Below are 21,318 nucleotides of genomic sequence, written 5' to 3' on the forward strand. Positions count from 1 at the left end.
TGAAAATGGAGTTTTAACAAGATGAGTAATTTTTGTTATTCTTACGTAAATGGGAGAAGTTGGATAAAAATGGCAAATTATTGCGTATAATTACGCCAAAGCCTCTAGCATTCTCTCTGCGTATGAGAAGAGAGAGAGAGAGCGAGAGAGATCCTGTCTTAGCTGGTGGTAATTAAAGCATGTTCTTCTCGGTGGGATGCAGTAGAGGTCTAGCTGATTGCTCCGTGCCATCACCATCTCTAACTGCACTGTGAAAGAGACAGACAAGAGAGAGAGAAAGAGAGAGAGAGAGAGAGAGAGAGAGAGAGAGAGAGAAAGAGAGCGCAGGGAGCAGCATGCTGATTAAAATCATATTTCCGCTCCGTTTTGGCCCAATCTGCCCTGATTTGCGTTGCTGATTAGCACTCACTCACGGCAAACCAGGAAATCTAATCAAGAGCAGGAAACTGGCCACTACTGTACATTCCAGTGTACATGTTTACGTAAACACATTGTTTAATATGTTTTTAACACCTAAGAAACTACTACAACGGCCTAAGAACGTCTCTACACCTTTCCCCTTTAAATAAAAATCCCCAAATCTGTGAATAGACATAATATTCAACCTGGAAACACCCCCTTCAGCCATTCAGTAGAGTTAGCTGACTTGCTAACTGCTTATAAAAAAAAAAGCTTTTATTTGCTCAAAGAAAGACATTCATGAGAATTCAGCTCCTGATTCTCTATTTGTTTTGTCATATTATTACTGATTGAATGAATAGTCGACAAATAGCACAACACCCAACGTTAGCAAATATAATGAGTGTGATTTTAGTATCTTTGTCATATACTCAGATATTTATTTAACATTTACCCCAACTGGCTAAATATAGCTGGCTTAACATGCAGATTTTCTGGCTAATAGTTTGCAGGTAAGATTTTATTCTCTATTAATAATTTGAATGTCATACATTAGTGGCCCTATTTTTGACATACAGTCTTTGTAACTCTTCCAAGTTAATTTTAACTTTTTAAAATAAACAAAATTTAGCAATTCAAAAAATGTGTTAACCCATCTCAGGCATCAATATTGTTGTTATTATTATTATTATTATTATTATTATTATTATTATTATTATTATTATTATTATACTTTTTTAAGATTTATTTGCTGACAGTAGATGTATTTTATACTTAAATATATAAGTAAGTAGCAAGTAAGTAAGTTGTAAGTAGGTAGTACATAAGTAAGTACATAAATAAGCAGTAAGTAATTTAGTAAGTAGGTAGGTACAAGTAAGTCAGTATTATGTAAGCAGTAAGTAAGTCAGTAAGTAGGTAGGTAGTTTGTAAGTAGGTAGTAAATAAGTAAGCAGTAATAGGTAAGTAAGTAAGTAAGCCAGTAAGTAGGTAGGTAGTTTGTAAGTAGGTAGTAAATAAGTAAGCAGTAATAGGTAAGTAAGTAAGTATTATGTAAGTAGTAAGTAAGTCAGTATAAGGTAGGTAGTAAGTAAGTAAGTAAGTAAGTAAGTAAGTAAGTAAGCCAGTAAGTAGGTAGGTAGTATATAAAGAAGTAAGTATGTAAGTATTATGTAAGTAGTAAGTAAGCCAGTAAGTAGGTAGGAAGTATGTAAGTAGTGAGTAAATAAGTAAGCAGTAATAGGTAAGTAAGTAAATAAGTAAGTAGGTAAGTAAGTAGGTAAGTAGGTAGGTAGTTTGAAAGTAGGGAGTAAATAAGTAAGCAGTAATAGGTAAGTAAGTAAATAAGTAAGTAGGTAGGTAGTATGTAAGTAAGTAAGCCAGTAAGCAGGTAGGTAGTTTGTAAGTAGGGAGTAAATAAGTAAGCAGTAATAGGTAAGTAAGTAAGTAAGTAAGTAAGTAAGTAAGTAAGTAAGTAAGTAAGTAAGTAAGTAAGTAAGTAAGTAAGTAAGTAGTGAGTAAATAAGTAAGTAAGTATTATGTAAGTAGTGTCAGTAAGTAGGTAGGTAGTATGTAAGTAAGTAAGTATTATGTAAGTAGTAAGTAAGTAAGTAAGTAGGTAGGTAGTATGTAAGTAGTGAGTAAATAAGTAAGTAAGTATTATGTAAGTAGTGTCAGTAAGTAGGTAGGTAGTATGTAAGTAAGTAAGTATTATGTAAGTAGTGTCAGTAAGTGCGTAGGTAGTATATAAGTAAGTAAGTATTATGTAAGTAGTAAGTAATTAAGTCAGTAAGTAGGTAGGTAGTAAGTAAGTAAGTAAGTAAGTAAGCAAGTAAGTAAGTAAGTAAGTAAGCCAGTAAGTAGGTAGGTAGTTTGAAAGTAGGGAGTAAATAAGTAAGCAGTAATAGGTAAGTAAGTAAATAAGTAAGTAGGTAGGTAGTATGTAAGTAAGTAAGCCAGTAAGTAGGTAGGTAGTTTGTAAGTAGGGAGTAAATAAGTAAGCAGTAATAGGTAAGTAAATAAGTAAGTAGGTAGGTAGGTAGTGAGTAAGTAAGTAAGTATTATGTAAGTAGTGTCAGTAAGTAGGTAGGTAGTATGTAAGTAAGTAAGTAAGTAAGTAATATGTAAGTAGTAAGTAAGTAAGTCAGTAAGTAGGTAGGTAGTATGTAAGTAGTGAGTAAATAAGTAAGCAGCAATAAGTAAGTAAGTAAGTAAGTAAGTAAGTAAGTAAGTAAGTAAGTAAGTAAGTAAGTAAATAAATAAATAAGTAGGTAATAAGTACGTGAGTAAATAAGTAAGCAGTAAGTACCTGAGTAAGGAAGTAATTAAGTAAGCAGTATGTACATAAGTAAATAAGTAAGTAAGTAAGTAAGTAAGTAAGTAAGTAAGTAAGTAAGTAAGTAAGTAAGTAAGTAAGCAGTAAGGAAGAAAGCCAGTAAGTAGGTAGGTAGTATGTAAGTAAGTAAATAAGTAAGTAGTAAGTACATACATAAGTATGTAAGTCAGTAAGTAGGTGGTAAGTATTATGTAAGTATGTAAGTAAGTAGTAAGTATTATCTAAGTAAGTAGTATGCAAGTAGTAAGAGAATAAGTAAGTAAATAGGTATTTAGTAAGTAATTAGTAAGTAAGTAAATACAGTTGAAGGTAATGAGGTTACTTGACAGGTCAAAATGCCATTTTTTTAAAGCACTGTAGGTTTAATTCATGTCTTAAGTTTACATTTACCTGAAAAATGCACATAAGTTGTTGGTGCTTAAAATATCTTTTAACTTTGCATGCCCATTTATAACTGCAATATCAACAGAACCCAAATGAGCTCACCACAAGTCAGCTGTAAATGGAAAACATGTAAGTTTAGTGCTCTGGAACACCAATCCGTATGAGCAGAATTAGCGATTCAAGGATTTTTGAATTAAGCATTTAAAATTTTTTTGTTTGTTTGTTAAGGGGTGAAAGAGAGACGACAGCTGCATCTGTGCTTTTGTACTTTTGCATTTTTATTCCAAATAGAGAAAATAGCTGCTTGATCAAGGTGTACACAGTAAGTCAATCACACACACACACACACACACACACACACACACACACACACACACACACACACACACACACACACACACAGAGAGAGAGAGAGAGAGACAGCCTGTGGAGAACAGGCTTGGTGAACCCCTCAGGCTGCTGTAGTGCAGCGAATGTGCTGTAATTGGCAGGTGTGGTGTGAAAGAAGGCAGACAGGCAGAGCTGCGAGGTGGCCTGCACTGTGAATACACTATGAGCTACAAGGATCATCATGATATTTTCACCTCTGTCACCTGACATTATGGGTGTGTGTGTGTCATTGGCAATGAACACAGGTTTACAAAAAATCTGCTGCTTTTTGAAAGGCCGTTATTTCAAATTGATTCCGTTTCTTATACATCCTTGGCCTGTGTGATGAGTAACAAAGAAGAACTCATGTGCCTTTGTAAAAAATAAAAATAAAAAAGAGACAAAAGTGCTTTTTTCCCCTCCCAAACATTCGTTTATATTTAGTCTACTTAATAGCGTGTTGAAAGGGTCGGTCACGGCCTGGTGTTACTCAACAGCAGGGATCAGTGAGCCAAAAGCTTTTCTTTGTCCATGAAATGACGTCCTTCTTCCTTCCTTGGAGGACACAGCATCTCAGGGAGGTTTTGCCTCTTCCGTCTTTGTCAGAGAAGACTTCTAGCACCTCGGTTGCCATTGACAACGTGTTGGTCAGATCTCCTGCCGTTGCCAGGCATCATTAAGACTTGCTGGCATGAGCTTCTGTGTCTCCACCAGTAGGCCTTGTAGAGGGAAACGGCAATTAAAGATCCTCTCAGCCTGATGGAGGAGAATGATGCTCTGATATAGGGGTGTCGAAGGGAGAAAGGGATGGAAGGGAAGGAGAAAGAGGTGGTGAGAATGTGACTTTGTATTCTAGATTTTTTTTGGGGGGGGTGGATGAAGTGGTTGTTTGTTTAATGGACAGGACTGATTCGTGCTGTGAATGAAGACATCGTCATATTTAAATAATATTTTACACCTTATCTGATTTTTCTGTATTTGTCCATAAACCTCTGTGTACTATCTTACAGAATGATATTATAAGGATGCACTTGAAGAGCTAATTTTTTTGAGGTCACAAAACTTGGAATTGGGTTCTGGATCACAACCAAAACATTCAGCGAACATTATTGTCAAGATACTAATCTTACCTGCAACCTAATTTCAGACCGAGCTGTTTTTCTTACTCTCTGTCTCTCCAGGAGTCTCAGGGTAAAGTCACTGGAGCCTGTGTTCTTGTTACAAGATGCAGTTACATGGCCAGTCGTGCGGCTAATCATGAAGAGTTCTGGTGTTTGTGCTCAGAGAGCAGATGAAAGTGAGAAAACACCATTAGCCTGAACTCACAGCTCTCAAGGCTGATTGGAATTCTTCCTGATGATTCCGCAAGCGTCTCTGAATTAATGCAGGCACACAAACACACAAACACATCCATTCTGCAGTCACCCAGAGTGAGTCAGGCCATTTGACGCAGTGATAAAGCCTGAAGTCCTTGTCAAGCTTCTAATTGAGCCATGTTCCAGACATCAGTTGCTACCAATCAGATGCTGTCTTCTTTATTTGTTTGTTCAATCTGATGCACTAAGGAAGCTAGAACACTGACATTATGAGAAAGTTTATGTTTATCATTTTGACATGAAATGAAAAAAAAAGTGTCTCATGACATGATTGATGTTTAAGAGCTCCAGACAAAGAACAACCACCAAAGCAAATCGAATGAGTCACATTGCATGTGTGTTAACTAGTTTGAGATGCAATCAATTGAATTGGAGGGTTAATACAGGACAGGAGAGATGGCCTAAGTTTCTAATTTTCTACTGTATGGCAAATGATCTGTGGTCTCTATAACATTATCTTTAACTCTGACCCTACACTCCTAACAAATGTCAAGTCAAGTTTATTTTTATAGCACTTTTAACAATCGACATTGTCGCAAAGCAGCTTAACAGAATTTTAATGAGTTTAAACATGAGCTAATTTTATCCCTAATCTATCCCCAATGATCAAGCCTGTGGCAACGGTGGCAAGGAAAAACTCCCTCAGACGACGTGAGGAAGAAACTTCAAGAGGAACCAGACTCAAAAGGGAACCCATTCTCATTTGGGCAACAACAGACAACATGACTATAACATTAACAGTTTTAACATGAAGTCAGTTTCGTTGATGTTATAAACTCTTCATTGATGGAAACTTGAGTGTAAAACTGTTCATGACATTTTAATGCAGTCCTAAAGTTAGCAAGTCAACTGTAGTCCTCAGCCATAAAAGCATTACTGTAAGTGTCCAGAGCGTCTTCCAAGTGCGACTTTCGACTGTCCACATGGGGCCGTCCTCCACAGGAGCGATGTGATGAGACTCCAACCAGACGTAGGGCATCAGGAAGGATCAGGCAGGTCCGAGGAGCAGAAGAGGTTCAGCATCTCGATCTCAGAATTGACATGTAACTCAGAGGGACAGACAGAGAGGTGTCCACTCACTTCCTGATGAAGTGGTCTTCACTTTCCAGACACAGAACCCCATAAAAACAAGTCAATACGTGTCATGGCTTCTATAAATTGATGCTATACAAAAAAAAAAAAAGAACGTGGAGTTTGAAGAACCATCAAAAGAAGCAAATAATCCTTTATATTATGTGGACACAAGTGTTTTACTCAGAAATACACCACTCATATTTTTCATCCGAGTTCCATCCGGGACATGGAGAACCAAAACCATGACATAAATTTCTATAGGTCACTTGTGACAAAATCGATGAATTGTTTTGATAAATTTGAGTACTTTTTGTTTGTGAATGTGTCGATACAATAAAAAAAAAGAAAATCACATGTTGGCTAGAAGATATGAAGTTTATCTTCTCGTGTTGAAAAACTCGCATTTTTCAGATAAAATACATCACGGATCTGAGTGACATATTTCCTGATATTTCACTCCAATGACGTCACTCCTAGTGTTTTCTCACTGACTAGATGCACATTGTTAACATGGCAAACCAGTTCAAACTTAAAATTCTTTTGATTAAATTGTGTATTTTTTTGTGTGCAGATCTGTCCATATAATATAAAGAACATTACACAGTGACATGAAGATATGAAGTTTATTTTCTTGTGTTGAAAAATATTTCACGAGTGAGCAAAGTGAACATGGTGTACACATTCACCACTCAAACTCCACACTCCCCACTCCCCACCTGGAACTCCCCACGAGTCAGATAGAACTGAAGAAGCCTTTCGGATGAGAGATGAAACGTCTTCAAGAATTTCGAGCAAGTCCAGTTGCCTTCTTTAGCACCTACAGTTCACCACTCAAAGATAAACTTCATATCTTCGCATGAGCATGTAATATTCTTTCCACATTCACTGGATATGAGCAATCACGTACTCTGATTGGCTACTCTACTACTAGGCTATCAGCTCATATACCATGAGTAGAGAAAAACAAAATGGCAGAGTGTGTTGCTGAACCAACTGAGGATGAAATAAGAACTCTACTCGAAAAACAAAACCTAAAAAATAAAAAAAAAAAGCGCAACAAAATATGAAATAAAAATATTGCATGGTAAGAACTTTTTTTTCAAGAATTATTTATTTTTACAAATTGCTCCTGTTGTTTTGCCAGTTTGTTCACATTCTAAGCGGCAATTATTTTGTTGGATGTTTTGTATAAAGCTTTATTCATCGAATTTGCAAAAAATAAAAATGCTCAGTTTCTCAAAATCCAGTGAATGTGGAAAGAATAAAACAGTTATTCCACTCAATCTCATCGTATGTGGCTTATAGCCTGTGTACTATCAGCTCATGTACGGCTTGATTTCGTGGAATAACTATTACATATCTTTTCATGGAAGCTTAATGTGGAACAGGAATTGGAAGTATTAACTATCCAAAAAAAAAGAAAAGACAAAGTGTAACCTACACTCTTAGAATAAAGTTCAAAGCTAAAAAAAAAAAAACCCACACAACTTCTTAACTTTGAACCCTTTACTCTCTAAAGAACCATTAAAGATCCTGTTTTTCAAAACTAGACATCTATCTTTAATCATTTATCATATTTCATACAAGTTGACTCATGATGTAAATTCTTCTGATTTTTGGAGACACCAACATGTAAGAACTCATACAAGCAGCTGGCAGATCTACAAGGTGACAAGGGGTGAAATTTATAATGATCGCCATCCAAATTGCCACCCCATGTCTGCAGCTTTTAAGATGATTTAAAAATAAATAAATAAAAGTCAGTGTGACAATACAAGCAAACTCTTGAAGTAGATTCACGTCTCATGGACACACACACACACACACACACACACACACACACACACATACATATATATATATATATACACACACATAAGTGCTAGAAGGATGGATTTGCACCAGCTGGGTCAATGCCCTGACAGAGAAATTTGTCATAGACATTCAAGAATATAAATCTCATGATGAGTGCGATATAAGAGTAAACTCTATATGAAAAGTTATGAATAGTAAGCATGGGATTAGCGATGCTGTGTTTTTACGCTTCTGTTGGTATGAAATCATCCGAACTTGAATCACATCGCCCTGACATGTTTGAATTCTTATAAATTTTGCATGAGCTGAACAGGGCAAAGCATTCTGTGTTTGTATATTGTAAGTTATTTAAAAAACGAAAAACAAATGCTGATGATTATGTGTCTTAGAGTCAGACTGACTCACGACGGGAATCCGACGTCTGGTGGAACAAGACGTGTTGTGCAACAGGGCTGCAGGTGTGTAAGCCAGTCATGGCGAGACTGTCGTTTGCGACAGCAGGCATAAAGGTTTAAAACTGCAGCCCCTGTCTCGACCATCCACCAAATAATGAGCAAGAGCCAGACAGGGAATGAGCAAGGGGGAAGAGCAGAAAGCCTGCACAGGCTGCTTTGGGACTGTGAAGCTGCATGGCCCACTTTATGCAGGGGAGCACTGTATCATATTATATGAGACAGATGGGAGCTTGGCAAGAATACTAAGCAGTGTTTTCCCCATTTATGGCCAGACTGAGTTCGCTAGCAGTGGCTTGGGCACATCTCGGGTTCGAATGCATTGATCCGACCGGGTGAAGAAAGGACGAGCACTTTCTACATCGTGCAATGTCCTAGCATGAGTGATGTCTCAGTGGAAAGAGGTTGAGAGTGTATGTGGTCAGAGGTAACGTGGCATTCACAAAGGATTGCCCTTTTATTAGAAATGAATTGAAAGGTTTTTTTGTTGCTTTCAGGACATGTTCTCCAGCCTTGCAGCACACACGTGCACACAACCAACAGTCACTGTGGTAACTAGATTTGTTGCTCACACAGTGGAGGAAGCATATACAGTGGTGCTTGAAAGTTTGTGAACCCCTTAGAATTTTCTATATTTCTGCATAAATATGACCTAAAACATCACAGTTAAACAAATAAGACAAAAATATTATACTTGGTCATTTATTTATTGAGGAAAATGATCCAATATTACATATCTGTGAGTGGCAAAAGTATGTGAACCTCTCGGATTAGCAGTTAATTTGAAGGTGAAATTAGAGTCAGGTGTTTTCAATCAATGGGATGATGATCAGGTGTGAGTGGGCACCCTGTTTTATTTAAAGAACAGGGATCTATCAAAGTCTGATCTTCACAACACATGTTTGTGGAAGTGTATCATGGCACAACCAAAGGAGATTTCTGAGGACCTCAGAAAAAGCATTGTTGGTGCTCATCAGTCTGGAAAAGGTCACAAAACCATCTCTAAAGAGTTCGGACTCCACCAATCCACAGTCAGACAGATTGTGTACAAATGGAGGAAATTCAAGACCATTGTTAACCTCCCCAGGAGTGGTCGACCAACAAAGATCACTCCAAGAGCAAGGCATGTAATAGTAGGCGAGGTCACAAAGGACCCCAGGGTAACTTCTAAGCAACTGAAGGCCTCTCTCATATTGGCTAATGTTAATGTTCATGAGTCCACCATCAGGAGAACACTGAACAACAATGTCAGGGTTGCAAGGAGAAAGCCACTGCTCTCCAAAGAGAACATTGCTGCTCATCTGCAGTTTGCTAAAGATCACATAGACAAGCCAGAAGGCTATTGGAAAAATGTTTTGTGGATGGATGAGACCAAAATAAAACTTTTTGTTTTTAATGAGAAGCATTATGTTTGGAGAAAGGAAAACCCTGCATTCCAGCATAAGAACCTTATCCCATCTGTGAAACATGGTGGTGGTAGTATCATGGTTTGGGCCTGTTTTGCTGCATCTGGGCCAGGACAGCTTGCCATCATTGATGGAACAATGAATTCTGAATTATACCAGCGAATTCTAAAGGAAAATGTCAGGACATCTGTCCATGAATTGAATCTCAAGAGAAGGTGGGTCATGCAGCAAGACAACGACCCTAAGCACACAAGTCGTTCTACCAAAAAATGGTTAAAGAAGAATAAAGTGAATGTTTTGGAATGGCCAAGTCAAAGTCCTGACCTTAATCCAGTCGAAATGCTGTGGAAGGACCTGAAGCAAGCAGTTCATGTGAGGAAACCCACCAACATCCCAGAGTTGAAGCTGTTCTGTACGGAGGAACGGGCTAAAATTCCTCCAAGCCGGTGTGCAGGACTGATCAACAGTTACCGGAAACATTTAGTTGCAGTTATTGCTGCACAAGGGGGTCACACCAGATACTGAAAGCAAAGGTTCACATACTTTTGCCACTCACAGATATGTAATATTGGATCATTTTCCTCAATAAATAAATAACCAAGTATAATATTTTTGTCTCATTTGTTTAACTGGGTTCTCTTTATTTACTTTTAGGACTTGTGTGAAAATCTGATGATGTTTTAGGTCATATTTATGCAGAAATATAGAAAATTCTAAAGGGTTCACAAACATTCAAGCACCACTGTAGATGGACGCTTTATCCTGTAAACAGATTTCATATGTGAAAACAAACAAACAAACTGATATTTATGCTGAAAAAGTTTTATTCACAATGAGTGATATATGATCTCTTCTTCTTCTTGTTTTAACCAGAAAATGATTTTTGAGGAAGATCACGATCACTGAACTTAATCTAAGGGACATTTCAGCCAAAAACCCAGGATTGCCGGAGGAGAGCTTCAGACACTGCAACCCCACCCTCACTCAGCTAATCTCAGGTAGCAATGCTTGAAATGCCCAGGCACCATTCTTTGCTTGAATTTAGTTCTTCCCTCAGTCAAAATGGTAGAGTTAAAGTTAGAGTTGAAAAGTCTTCCTTCATCCAGAGATATCTACCTAGTCCTAATGAGAACTGGTGATGAGAAAGCGTTTTTAGCGTATGATCCAGTCTCGATTGCTGCCTGCTGATGGTCACTGTGTTCTACAGATGGAGGTGGATGCAGCTGAGAAGCGCCATCGAACACGTTCCAAAGGTGTGAGAGGTATAATGCTGCAGCTCGACTCAAATGAACTCACTCACTCACTCACTCACTCACTCGTTCGCTCACTCAGTCGAGGATCTTCGACTACTTTTTACTCATAACTGATTTATATTTGGCTTTTTATAACAAAAACACTGCATTCTGCAGCATTGTAGCTACATCGTTGACACTAATATGATTGGACAACATAATATTAGTATGATGGAGCTGATATTGATGTTTGTTCCCTCTAATTGTCTTTTCTTTTCTCTCTTAGTTGCCGTGGAGACTGCAGCACAGGAGCTGTTCAGGTTAGTCTGGATGCAAAAAAGATGCATGAAAAAACACAGGGCCTTCATGTCGTCTACCTATTGACTATGAAGTGGTCATGATTGGAGGATTTCTTAAGGACAAAACGTACAATTGTGGCCAGAAGTTTACATACACTCATTATGGACATGAATGTCATGGTAATGTCGGGCTTTCAGTGATTTCTTTGAACTGTTCTTTTTCTGTGGCAGGATGAATGTACAACATCCATCTTTGATAGGAAAAAAAAGAATTTGGTGCACAAGTTTTAAATTATTTTGAGTTTTCTAAAATCAACACTGGGTCAAAATTATACATACAACACACCTAATATTTGGTTAAATGTCCTTTAGCAAGTTTCACCTTGACCAGATGCTTTGGATAACCATTAACAACATTCTGGCAAAATTGGATATTTGACCACTCTTCTTGGCAGAATTAGTAGAATTTAATTAAATTTGTGTGTTTCCTGGCACATACCTGACTTGTAAGCACACTCCACATGTTTTCAATAGGGTTGACATCATGACTTGTTTTAAGTTTACCTGCTGCTTTATCCATTCCACAACCAGTTTTGTTGTAGGTTTGGAGTCATTGTCCTGTTGAAACACCTAATTGTGTCCAAGTTTCAACCATCCAGCTGATGGTTTGAAGTTATGCTGAAGAATTCTGAGAAATGTAGTCATCTTTCTTTATTATTTCATCCAGTTTGTGCAAGTTCCTCTGGCAGCAAAACAGCCCCTGAGCATGATCCAACCACCAGCATGCTGAACAGTTTGTACAGTGTTCCTCTGAACATTGTGTACATTGTGGCCAAACAACTCAATCTTTGTCTCATTTGAGCATAAAACTTGCCACCAGAAGGTTTCTTCTTTGTCCATGTGGTCAGCTGCAAGCTTTAGTCAACCTTGAAGGTGTTGATTTTGGAGCAAGAGCTTCTTTCTTGAATAGCAGCCTCTCAGTCCATGGTGATTAAAACTTGCCTGATTGCAGACAGTGTTTCAGCAGGTTCTATTTCATGGCAGGCCTGTGGCTTGATGGTTCCTGGTTTGTTCCTGTCCATCTGAACCAATTTCCTCTCAGCTGAGAGTGATGGTTCAGGTCTTCTTCCAGACTTTGGCAAAGTGGCTACACCTCCCAGTAACTTCTACTTATGTACAATTGTATGATCTGATGATCTTGGAATCTGCACTTGTTTAGAAATGGCTCCAAGAGACATTCCTGAGTTGTGTAACTCAATGATCCTGTTTTTCAGATCTGCACTGAGCTCCTTGTACTTTCCCCTTGTATTGTGTGTTGGTCAATCCAATGAGTGCTGTCAAACAAACACGTTTTATGTTGCGCACAGAGAAGCTACCAGCTGTAGTCAATCGTGATCACTAACAGGAAGTTAAGACGCCCTAGCCTTGGCAAGTCATAAGACAACTTTCAGCACTGCTGAATTCATAATCTAAGTGGGTGTATGTATATTTTTGACTCTTTATGTATAATTTTGACCCTGAGTTGATTTCAGAAAATCTAAACTAAATTAAAACTTGTGCACTAAAGTCTTGTTGTTGTTGTTGTTTTAAAAGATGTATGTTTTGTAATCATTCTGACACAGAAAAAGAACAGTTCAAGACATCATTGAAAACTCAATATTTCTATGACACTCATGTCCATAATGAATGAGTGTATTTAAACTTCTGACCACAACTGTACACACACTGTAACCAAGCCACTGGATATCTGAAGAGGAATTTATATTTTCTAGCTTGTGATTCACTCAATAAGTACCACAGGTGGAGCCTATAAATGAAAACTTTGACTTGTATAGCCTTTTGTGAGAACATACAGTCCTGTGTAAGTCTTAGGCACATGTAAAGAAGTGCTGGAGACCAAAAATGGCTTTAAAATAATGAAATGAAATGTTTCAACATTAAAGCACTATAAACAGTAATCAGTCAGCCATAATAAATGAAACAAAGTCAATATTTGGTGTGAGACGACCCTTTGCTTTAAAAAAAAAAAATAGTCGTCTCAGGTCCAGTGAGTGCAGTTTTACGCGGAAATGATCTGTAGGTTTTCCTGAGCATCTTACAGAACCAGCCACAGTTCTTCTGCACACTTTGACTGTCACACTCACTTCTTCATTTTACACCAAAACCCAGCAGCCTTCATTATGTTTTCTTTTTTCATCTGAAAAGTGCTCTCTTATAGAATATGCTGCTCAGATACAATTTTTTTCCCTGTAACATTTAATTTTGTGCTGGAAAAAAAAAAAACGTTTGGAACTCTAAAATGTTTTTGTACTAACCTGATAATGTAGAAGTCATAAAATAGAAATCTATTATAAAGTTTGTGTGAAAAAAGGGTGGGGTGGGGTGGGGTGGGGTGGGGTGCATGAGACTTTCACACAGTACTGTATGATCCTCGCAATTAGTATTGGTAAATATCATGGCACTCTTAATGAAATCAGGCTTAATAACGAGAATGAATGGACTGGTTTTCCTCAAGGGTGGGAAAGAGATTTTCTCAGGCCTCTGCTCTCCTCACTTCAGAAGCTATTGTGCCACTCTCGGCGCACGTTACAAGCCTTTGTAATGGCAGCATCTCCATCCTTAAGAAGTATTTAACACCCATGGACCTGTAAAAGTAGCTGTGAAAAAAGGTTTATTTTTATATTGTCTTGTTACTCAAAGATGTGTTCAATTAAAATGACAACAGCAAGGACAGCACGGTATTTTCACTGTGTGCACAATTATTAGGCAAGCTGTATTCCTGAGGATTCCTTTTATTATTGAACGAATACAGTGCTCTCAGTCAAGCTGAATTGTTAATAAACCTAAAACCCAAATGTTTAACAAAGGAAATTTAGGCTTTCTCAGGGGAATATATACATGTGCACAATTACTAGGCAACATTTAGTGTGCAGAATTATCCATCCATTATCCATAACCACTTATCCTGTGCAGGGTTGCAGGCAAGCTGGAGCCTATCCCAGCTGACTATGGGCAAGAGGCGGGGTACACCCTGGATACGTTGCCAGGTTATCGCAGGGCTGACACAGAGACAAACAACCATTCATATCTATGGTCAATTTAGAGCCACCAATTATCCTAACCTGCATGTCTTTGGACTGTGGGGGGAACCGGAGCACCTGGAGGAAACCCACACAGAAAGGCCCCTGTCAGCCACTAGGCTCGAACCCAGAACCTTCTTGCTCTGAGGCGACAGTGCGACAGTTGATCTTGTTTACCACCCACAGTTTACTATGACCTGGATGACTGAGAATCTTCACAGACAGTGCTAACCACTACACCACCGTGCCACCCTGAGTGTGTGGAGCAACTAAATGAAAAGCTACAATTTTCCCATCTCATTTGTTTATTTTAATTTTTAGAGTAAGTGTAGGAAATAAAAAACTTAAAATTAACAAATAAACACTTTCGGCATTTCAGAAATATTCAGTGACCAATATCGCCACCCTTCTTTTCAATAACTGCCATGAGCCTTCCATCCATGGAGTCTCTTAGTTTGTTGATGATCAACTTTTTGTGCAGCAGCAACCATGGCCTCCCAAATGCTGTTCAGAGCGGGGTATTGTCTTCCCTCACTGTAAATCTCACATTTAAGAAGGGCCCACAAGTCCTCAATAGGGTTTAAGTCAGGTGAGGAAGTGGGCCATGTCATTACTCGGTCATCTTTAAGGCCTTTGCTGGCTTGCCAAGCAGTGGAGTACTTGGATGCATGTGATGGTGCATTGTCCTGCGTAAAAATCATGGTCTTCTTGAATGATGCAGACTTCTTCCTGTACCACTGCTTGAAGAATGTATCTTCTAGAAACTAGCAGTAGGCTTGGGAGTTGATTTTAAGTCCATCTTCAACCCGAAATGGACCAATTAGCTCATCCTTAATAACAGCAGCCCATACCAGTACTTCCACCTTGCTGGTGTCTGAGTCGAAGTGGTGCTGTGTATCCATTAGTTATCCAGCCACAGGCCCAACCATCTGGTCCATTAAGAGTCACTCTTATTTCATCCATCCATAAAACCTTTGAAAAATCTGTCTTCAGATATTTCTTGGGCCAATCTTGATGTTTCAACTTGTGAGTCTTGTTTAATGGTGGTCGTGTTTCGGCCTTCCTTACCTTGGCCATGTCTCTGAGCACCAAACACCTTGTTCTTCTGGACATTCCAGGTAGGTTGCAGTTCTGGAATATGGTGGCACTGGATGATAAACGGTTCCTGGTAGCTTAATGTTTAATCTTTCTCAAGTCTTTTGCGGTTAATTTCGGTCTTTTTTTTTGAGGTCTTTTCTTTGCCACACATTTTTTGCGAACCTGTTGACTATTTGCAACAAAACATTTGATTATTCTGTGGTTACGTTTCAATAGCTTAGCTATTTCAAGAGTGCTGCATCCCTCTGATAAGCATTTTACAATTTTTCTCTTTTCAGTGTCTGTTAAATCTCTTTTTTGGCCCATTTTGCCTGAGATAAAGAAGCTGCCTAATAATTATACACACCTTGATATAGGATGTTAATGACCTAAGGCCACACCCTCCCTCATTACACAAATAAATACCACCTGAGAATGCTTAAATCCAATTAGCATTTAAGTGTATACAGCTCGGGGTTGGAAAACATGCTTAGAAATAACGGTAGGGTCAGAGTACTCACTTGCCTAATAATTGTACACACAGTGTAGAATATGAGGACATTGAATAGCCATTCTCTCATTATCGTTGTCATGTCTGTTTATTTATTTATTTATTTATTTATTTAATACGAGTGTGCAAATAAATAATCCACGCTTTCACACCAATGCCACCAACATGAGCCACTGCCTCAGCAGGTTGGTCCAGTGTAATGCCTGGGTCACCAGCCTGGATCCGACACAAATACAAGGCAAGGATCATTTTGTGGGCGAGAGATAAAATGCTTGAATGAACACGTTATTATTGACAACCAGCTGCCATACAAACGAATGCATTATGTGCTCTTGAGGCAATTGATATTTTCATATGTAAGACCAAGAACTTGATCTTGATCTTCAATTGGTACATTGCCAATCAGAGGCAGAGATATATTAGTTTGGCTAAAAATAGAAAGTGGAGCATTTGCTGAAGGCTCTGAAGGTGCTGCATGGTGGTGTGCTCTGTGCAGTCTGTGGTGGTAGAATAAGGAGGATTAGGGTAACGTTATCTGACCGCGCATTCAAGCAGGTCAGAGAATCCAAATCTGGCAGCATTTCAGTGTTGCTTTTAGTTGGCTGGTGGTCTAAATAGAGCAGCCAGAGAGTGAAATATGAAATATGAAATATGCAGCCTAGTGAGTCACCAACTGGGAGGTCACTGACAGCTCCGTAAATTTGCAACGAAGGCTGATGTGCCTTGGCTCAAGTGCTGAGTGTGTGAGTGGGTATGCTTGTGTGTTTCTGAGTGAGAGAGTGCAAGTGTGTGCCAGGTATTAAAATTAATTCCTTCTTCCTCTTGTCTACAGCTGTCCCACACCAGGGTGTGACGGGAGTGGACACGTGAGGGGCAAGTACGCCAGGCACAGGAGGTAAGAGTCACAGCATGACAGGAAACACTGTCCAAGAGTGAAAGGTTTGCAGAATTTTGGAGGAAAAGCAGTATTTTTAGACACGGACGTTGTGTCTTTTTGTCAACACATCACAAAATTCACATTTTTCTATTTAAAAAATGTGACTTGTCCAAAACTATTGATAAACAGCTGACTCGGGAAAACACAGATGCTATGAACTCATAAAATAATTTTTGGGGTTTTTTTTTGTCAAGAACCTTTTCGATCTGATATGCAAATTATTGATGATGACATGTGATAGTGATTTGCACATGTATACAGTGTATTCATTTCACATTTGCATATTATGTATTCTCATATACAGTATTGCATAACAGTGTAGAGATATTCCTAATACATGTTTGGGATTTTCTTTACCATTCATGCTTTTACACTATTAATTATTCTCCTTAGATCTACTCGACAGAAATCTACCGAAGTGAACGTATTCAAAATTCCAAAGTGAGTTCATTATATTTCTGCCAGTAATGCTGCTAAACAGTTACACTGACGTTATTTATGTAAGGAATAAAACACACTGGAGGAAACATCAGGGTGGTGCGATGCATAATCACAGCTAGAAACAGTCGTTTCTCCATCAGTAGAAGACTTTCAGACCTCAGTCCTGAAGACTTTCCTGTGATGGAAAACTTAAAGTTACAGCTTTACCTTGGACTGTTACTAATTTTTTGTCTTTACTTCAAAAGAGAGAAATAAGAAAGAATGCCAGGTTATAGCTGCTGTAGTATAAGTGGAAACAGGAACTAATGTTAAATGTAACTATGTATAAATGCGAAAAAATCTGATGTGTTGTTCATTAACCCTCTGGGGTCTGAGGGTATTTTCTGCCACTAATGGTTTTGGTATACTCTGATTTTGTTGTCAATTTCAACAAATCTAAGCAATATTTTCAAAGTAATATGACTTTTTTATATTGTAAGTTCAGCTACAATAATATCTCTGTAGTCTGTATGTCATGATTGTACTTTAAAAAATAACAGATAAGTGAAGATGTTGTAAAAAGCAATTTTAGAACTGTGTTGGAATGTGTGAAAAAAACATGGCCTTACCCATTGTGACGAACAGTTTTGGTCACTTGAGGTGATTCTGTTCAGTCTTAGGAATGGATCAAGCACAAAAACTTAAATCTGCTCCACTGATTTGGACAATTAACTGGCCATCAAAAAATGTATGTCCTATTGTTTTGGGATAAAAGGTTGGCAGTGGGAGGGGTATTCAATGAGAAGAGTAAAAAATTCCATTCCATTCCATGAGAAGAGTGACAACCCCTTCCACTGCCGACTCTTAATCTCATCAGGTCATGTCACAATGAGTAAGGTCATGTTTTTTCACACATTCCAACACAGTTCTAATACTGCTTTTTAAAACATCTTCATTTATCTGGTATTTGACTCAATTCAGTGTGTCTTGAAATTAATTCTTGTACTATTGTACTCAGTTCAGAGCCACAACAAACTCTTTTACACAATTACTCTGCAATTTTGCTCCCACTCCAACTCCAAACTTTACTCTCTAAACACAAAACAGAGCAAAATTAACTATTTTGAGGAAAATACTTTTAACTCTGGAAAAAAATTACTCAGTCATTTTTCCTGTGTATGCACTACAGTGTACACATATCAACCAATCTGCTCATCAGAAATAGGAGAAATATTTACACTTACTTGAACTGATCTTCGCTGGATCGAGTCGAAGTAAAAAAGAAAAAAAAAGGCACCGCTCATCATCAGTGTTGCAGTTCTCAAGATTGAATTGAATTGCTGTCCTGAATCATGAAATGAATCATGAATTGATTCACTGTCCTGAATCATCCGAAGCGCTTAAAATCCATGTGCCATCTTGCGACAAGTTTTACCTCCAAATAGCCTGAACTATGTCTAACAGATTTTATCCTGTTTACAGTGGGTGTTCCCACCGTGAAAGGGAAACCAATCGAAACCAAAAGAGTGAAAGTGATTATCATGCCTTTACCATGTGAACTAGCCTGGCTAACGCGACTTCAAAGCTCTACGAGCTATTGGTCTGGCCAAGATATTAAGCCCAACCGTTTCCCAGAGCCCGTGGTTGACCCGCCTCCCTGAAATGCCTCAGTTTGCTACTGGTCGAAGCCAGAAAAGGCTGTGACGAAGCTTAAACCAATCACATCAGTCTTTTCTCTGACGTATGCGACGCGACGGGGCTAACTGGTAGATTAAACTCTTACCGAAGCTGGTCGGGAGCAAGGCGAAAACGTCCTTCCTTTCAATAAATACCTCCAGGGCTGCTCTTTGCTCTGTTTTCAATGAGAACTTCCAGTTGAATGCTTTCAATACAGCATCTATGCGTAATAGATGCGGAAGCGTGAATGAAGCGCTTCCGGCATAGATTCTGTAAACAATCTATGGCTTCCGGTCGCAGTTCTACTACGTCAGTGCCTTGAACACGCCTCTGGGCCGTTGGAGATGCTCAAAGTTGATTGGTTCCCGATTTTTCGGGAGCTTGGAAGAGCTGTAGATAGCCTGCCTGGCCAGACTAAGCTCGCAACAGGCCCTCGTGTTGTGTCATGCTTAGGATGGGCGGGCCCAGGCTACATGTGAACAGTCTTTTATGAATGTGTAAGTGTGCACTCAGCACTCCAACTCCGGTGTGACTGAGTAAGATGACAAGTTTTATGTTTCATCTAATTTAGGTAATTTAAAATCTATAATATTATTTGTCAGTGGGCACATAGTAAAGTGTAAAGTATAAAATTTCTATCAATATGTTTATCATACTTGTATGAGAAAAAAAAACTCATGAAGATATCTATTTAAATCCATGACCTACAGTACTCATTCTAAACCTGTCTAGCTTCGCTGGAGAAGCTCTCGACCCCAGAGGGTTAATTACCTCCAACAACTTTGCTGGAGGAGGTTATGTTTTCACCTCCATTTGTTTGTTTGCTTGTTTGTCTGTTCCCAGTGTAACTCAAAAAGTAGTGAACAGATTTAGATGACATTTTGAGGAAGGGTGTACCATGGGTCACGAAACAATTGATTAGATTTTCATGCGAATCCGAATATGTGGCTTGGCAGAGTTATACACTCTACCGAGTGCCTTTCTAGTTGAAAAAAATTTTAATTGTTCATGTTGTAAATAGCTGCTATGTAACATGAATAACACATGTTGGATACACTGTGGTATCACACCACCCCATACGTGGGTTCTTTTCCTGTACCAGCTTAGCCTGAAGTGTGTTATTCCTTACTTAGTCTTAGAAGCAACAGACCTCTGTGATATTAAAACTGGGTGGTTTCATAAAAGTGGGTATGAAATACAAAAAAAAAGTGCAGAATGGTGTCGTACTCAGTGTAGTACTTTGTCAGTTTTCGTAAAGTGATCCTACTTTATGTCTCGATTACATTGTTTAAAAAGTACAAAAGTGACTAGTTGGTACAGTCTGTTGCTTTTGGTTCTGACTTCAAAACAGTTGAATAAAACTCTTTTTAATTTTATGACACATTTTCCCCAGCAAATCCTCCTCTAATTAAAGTAATACTTGACATATCTGAACAACTGCAATTTTGTTTTTATTTATTTATTTATTATTTTGTAAATGTTATAATCATGGTGGTGCAGTGGTTAGCACTGTCGCCTCACAGCAAGAAGGTTCTGGGTTTGAACCTAGTGGCCAACTAGGGTCTTTCCGTGCACTGTCAGAAATAGGGGTACAATACAAGTCGATTTCGGCCCCCCAAGGTACAATCTGCACTAATGTATCCTCTAGGACTCATTACTGGACCTCAAGGTAACTATGTGTACCCTTTTAGGGCCAAAAAGGTAAATATATGTTCTCAACCAGTATATAAAAGATACAAATATGTGTTCCCCGCCTTTCGCCCGTAGTCAGCTGGGATAGGCTCCAGCTTGCCTAGAACAGGATAAAGCGGCTAGAGATAATGAGATGAGATAAGATGAGAGGGTACTGCCCCAGTGACAAGCCATTGTACCCCTAAAGGTACAATAATGTACTTTATTTGCTGAGAGTAGGTGAAGTTTGCATGTTCTCCTCATGCCTCTGGGTGCTCAGGTTTCCTTCCATAGTCCGAATACATGCAGATTAGGTCAACTGGCTACTCTAAATTTCCCATAGGGAACTGATGAATGATTGTGTGTCTCTGTGTTAGCCCTGCGACAGTTTGGTGACCTGCCCAGGTGTACCCCGCCTCTCACCCTGAGTTAGTTGGGATTGGCTCCAGCTTCCCTCATGACCAGAGCTGGACAAAGTACTCAACTTCATTACATAAGTCAAAGTACAGATACCATTGGTCAAATGATTCAAGTGAAAGTTGTCCAGTCAAATTTTTTACTAAAGTTAAAGTACTGAAGTACTTGCTTTTTAAAATACCTAAGTATTAAAAGTACATTTTCTGTCAAGGCACTGTTGTATTATTGCAACAACACTAACAATACCGAACGCCTCTGAAGCAACCTACTGGATTTACTGACTAGCTTGTAGAACCTGTAGAATAAACACCTTTAAACACAGATAAACACAGATTTCTACATTCTGTTTATTTGGCAAGATTATGCTAAAACATACTTCTGAAAGGA

General features: G+C 38.6%; 1 protein-coding gene across 1 annotated transcript in view; it reads left to right on the top strand.

Moving 5' to 3' along the window:
• The window catches only part of myt1la (myelin transcription factor 1-like, a), a 119,545-nt gene that overhangs the window by 12,473 nt on the left and 85,754 nt on the right, over positions 1-21,318 (top strand). Inside the window, exons 2-5 of the mRNA XM_060917946.1 lie at positions 10,484-10,608; positions 10,818-10,872; positions 11,129-11,162; positions 16,642-16,704. Of these exons, the coding sequence (XP_060773929.1) occupies positions 10,818-10,872; positions 11,129-11,162; positions 16,642-16,704 (152 nt within the window). The 5' untranslated portion in view covers positions 10,484-10,608. The remainder of the gene's footprint in view (positions 1-10,483; positions 10,609-10,817; positions 10,873-11,128; positions 11,163-16,641; positions 16,705-21,318) is intronic.

This window comes from Neoarius graeffei, chromosome 3, assembly GCF_027579695.1.
Source record: "Neoarius graeffei isolate fNeoGra1 chromosome 3, fNeoGra1.pri, whole genome shotgun sequence".
Lineage (NCBI taxonomy): Eukaryota > Metazoa > Chordata > Actinopteri > Siluriformes > Ariidae > Neoarius > Neoarius graeffei.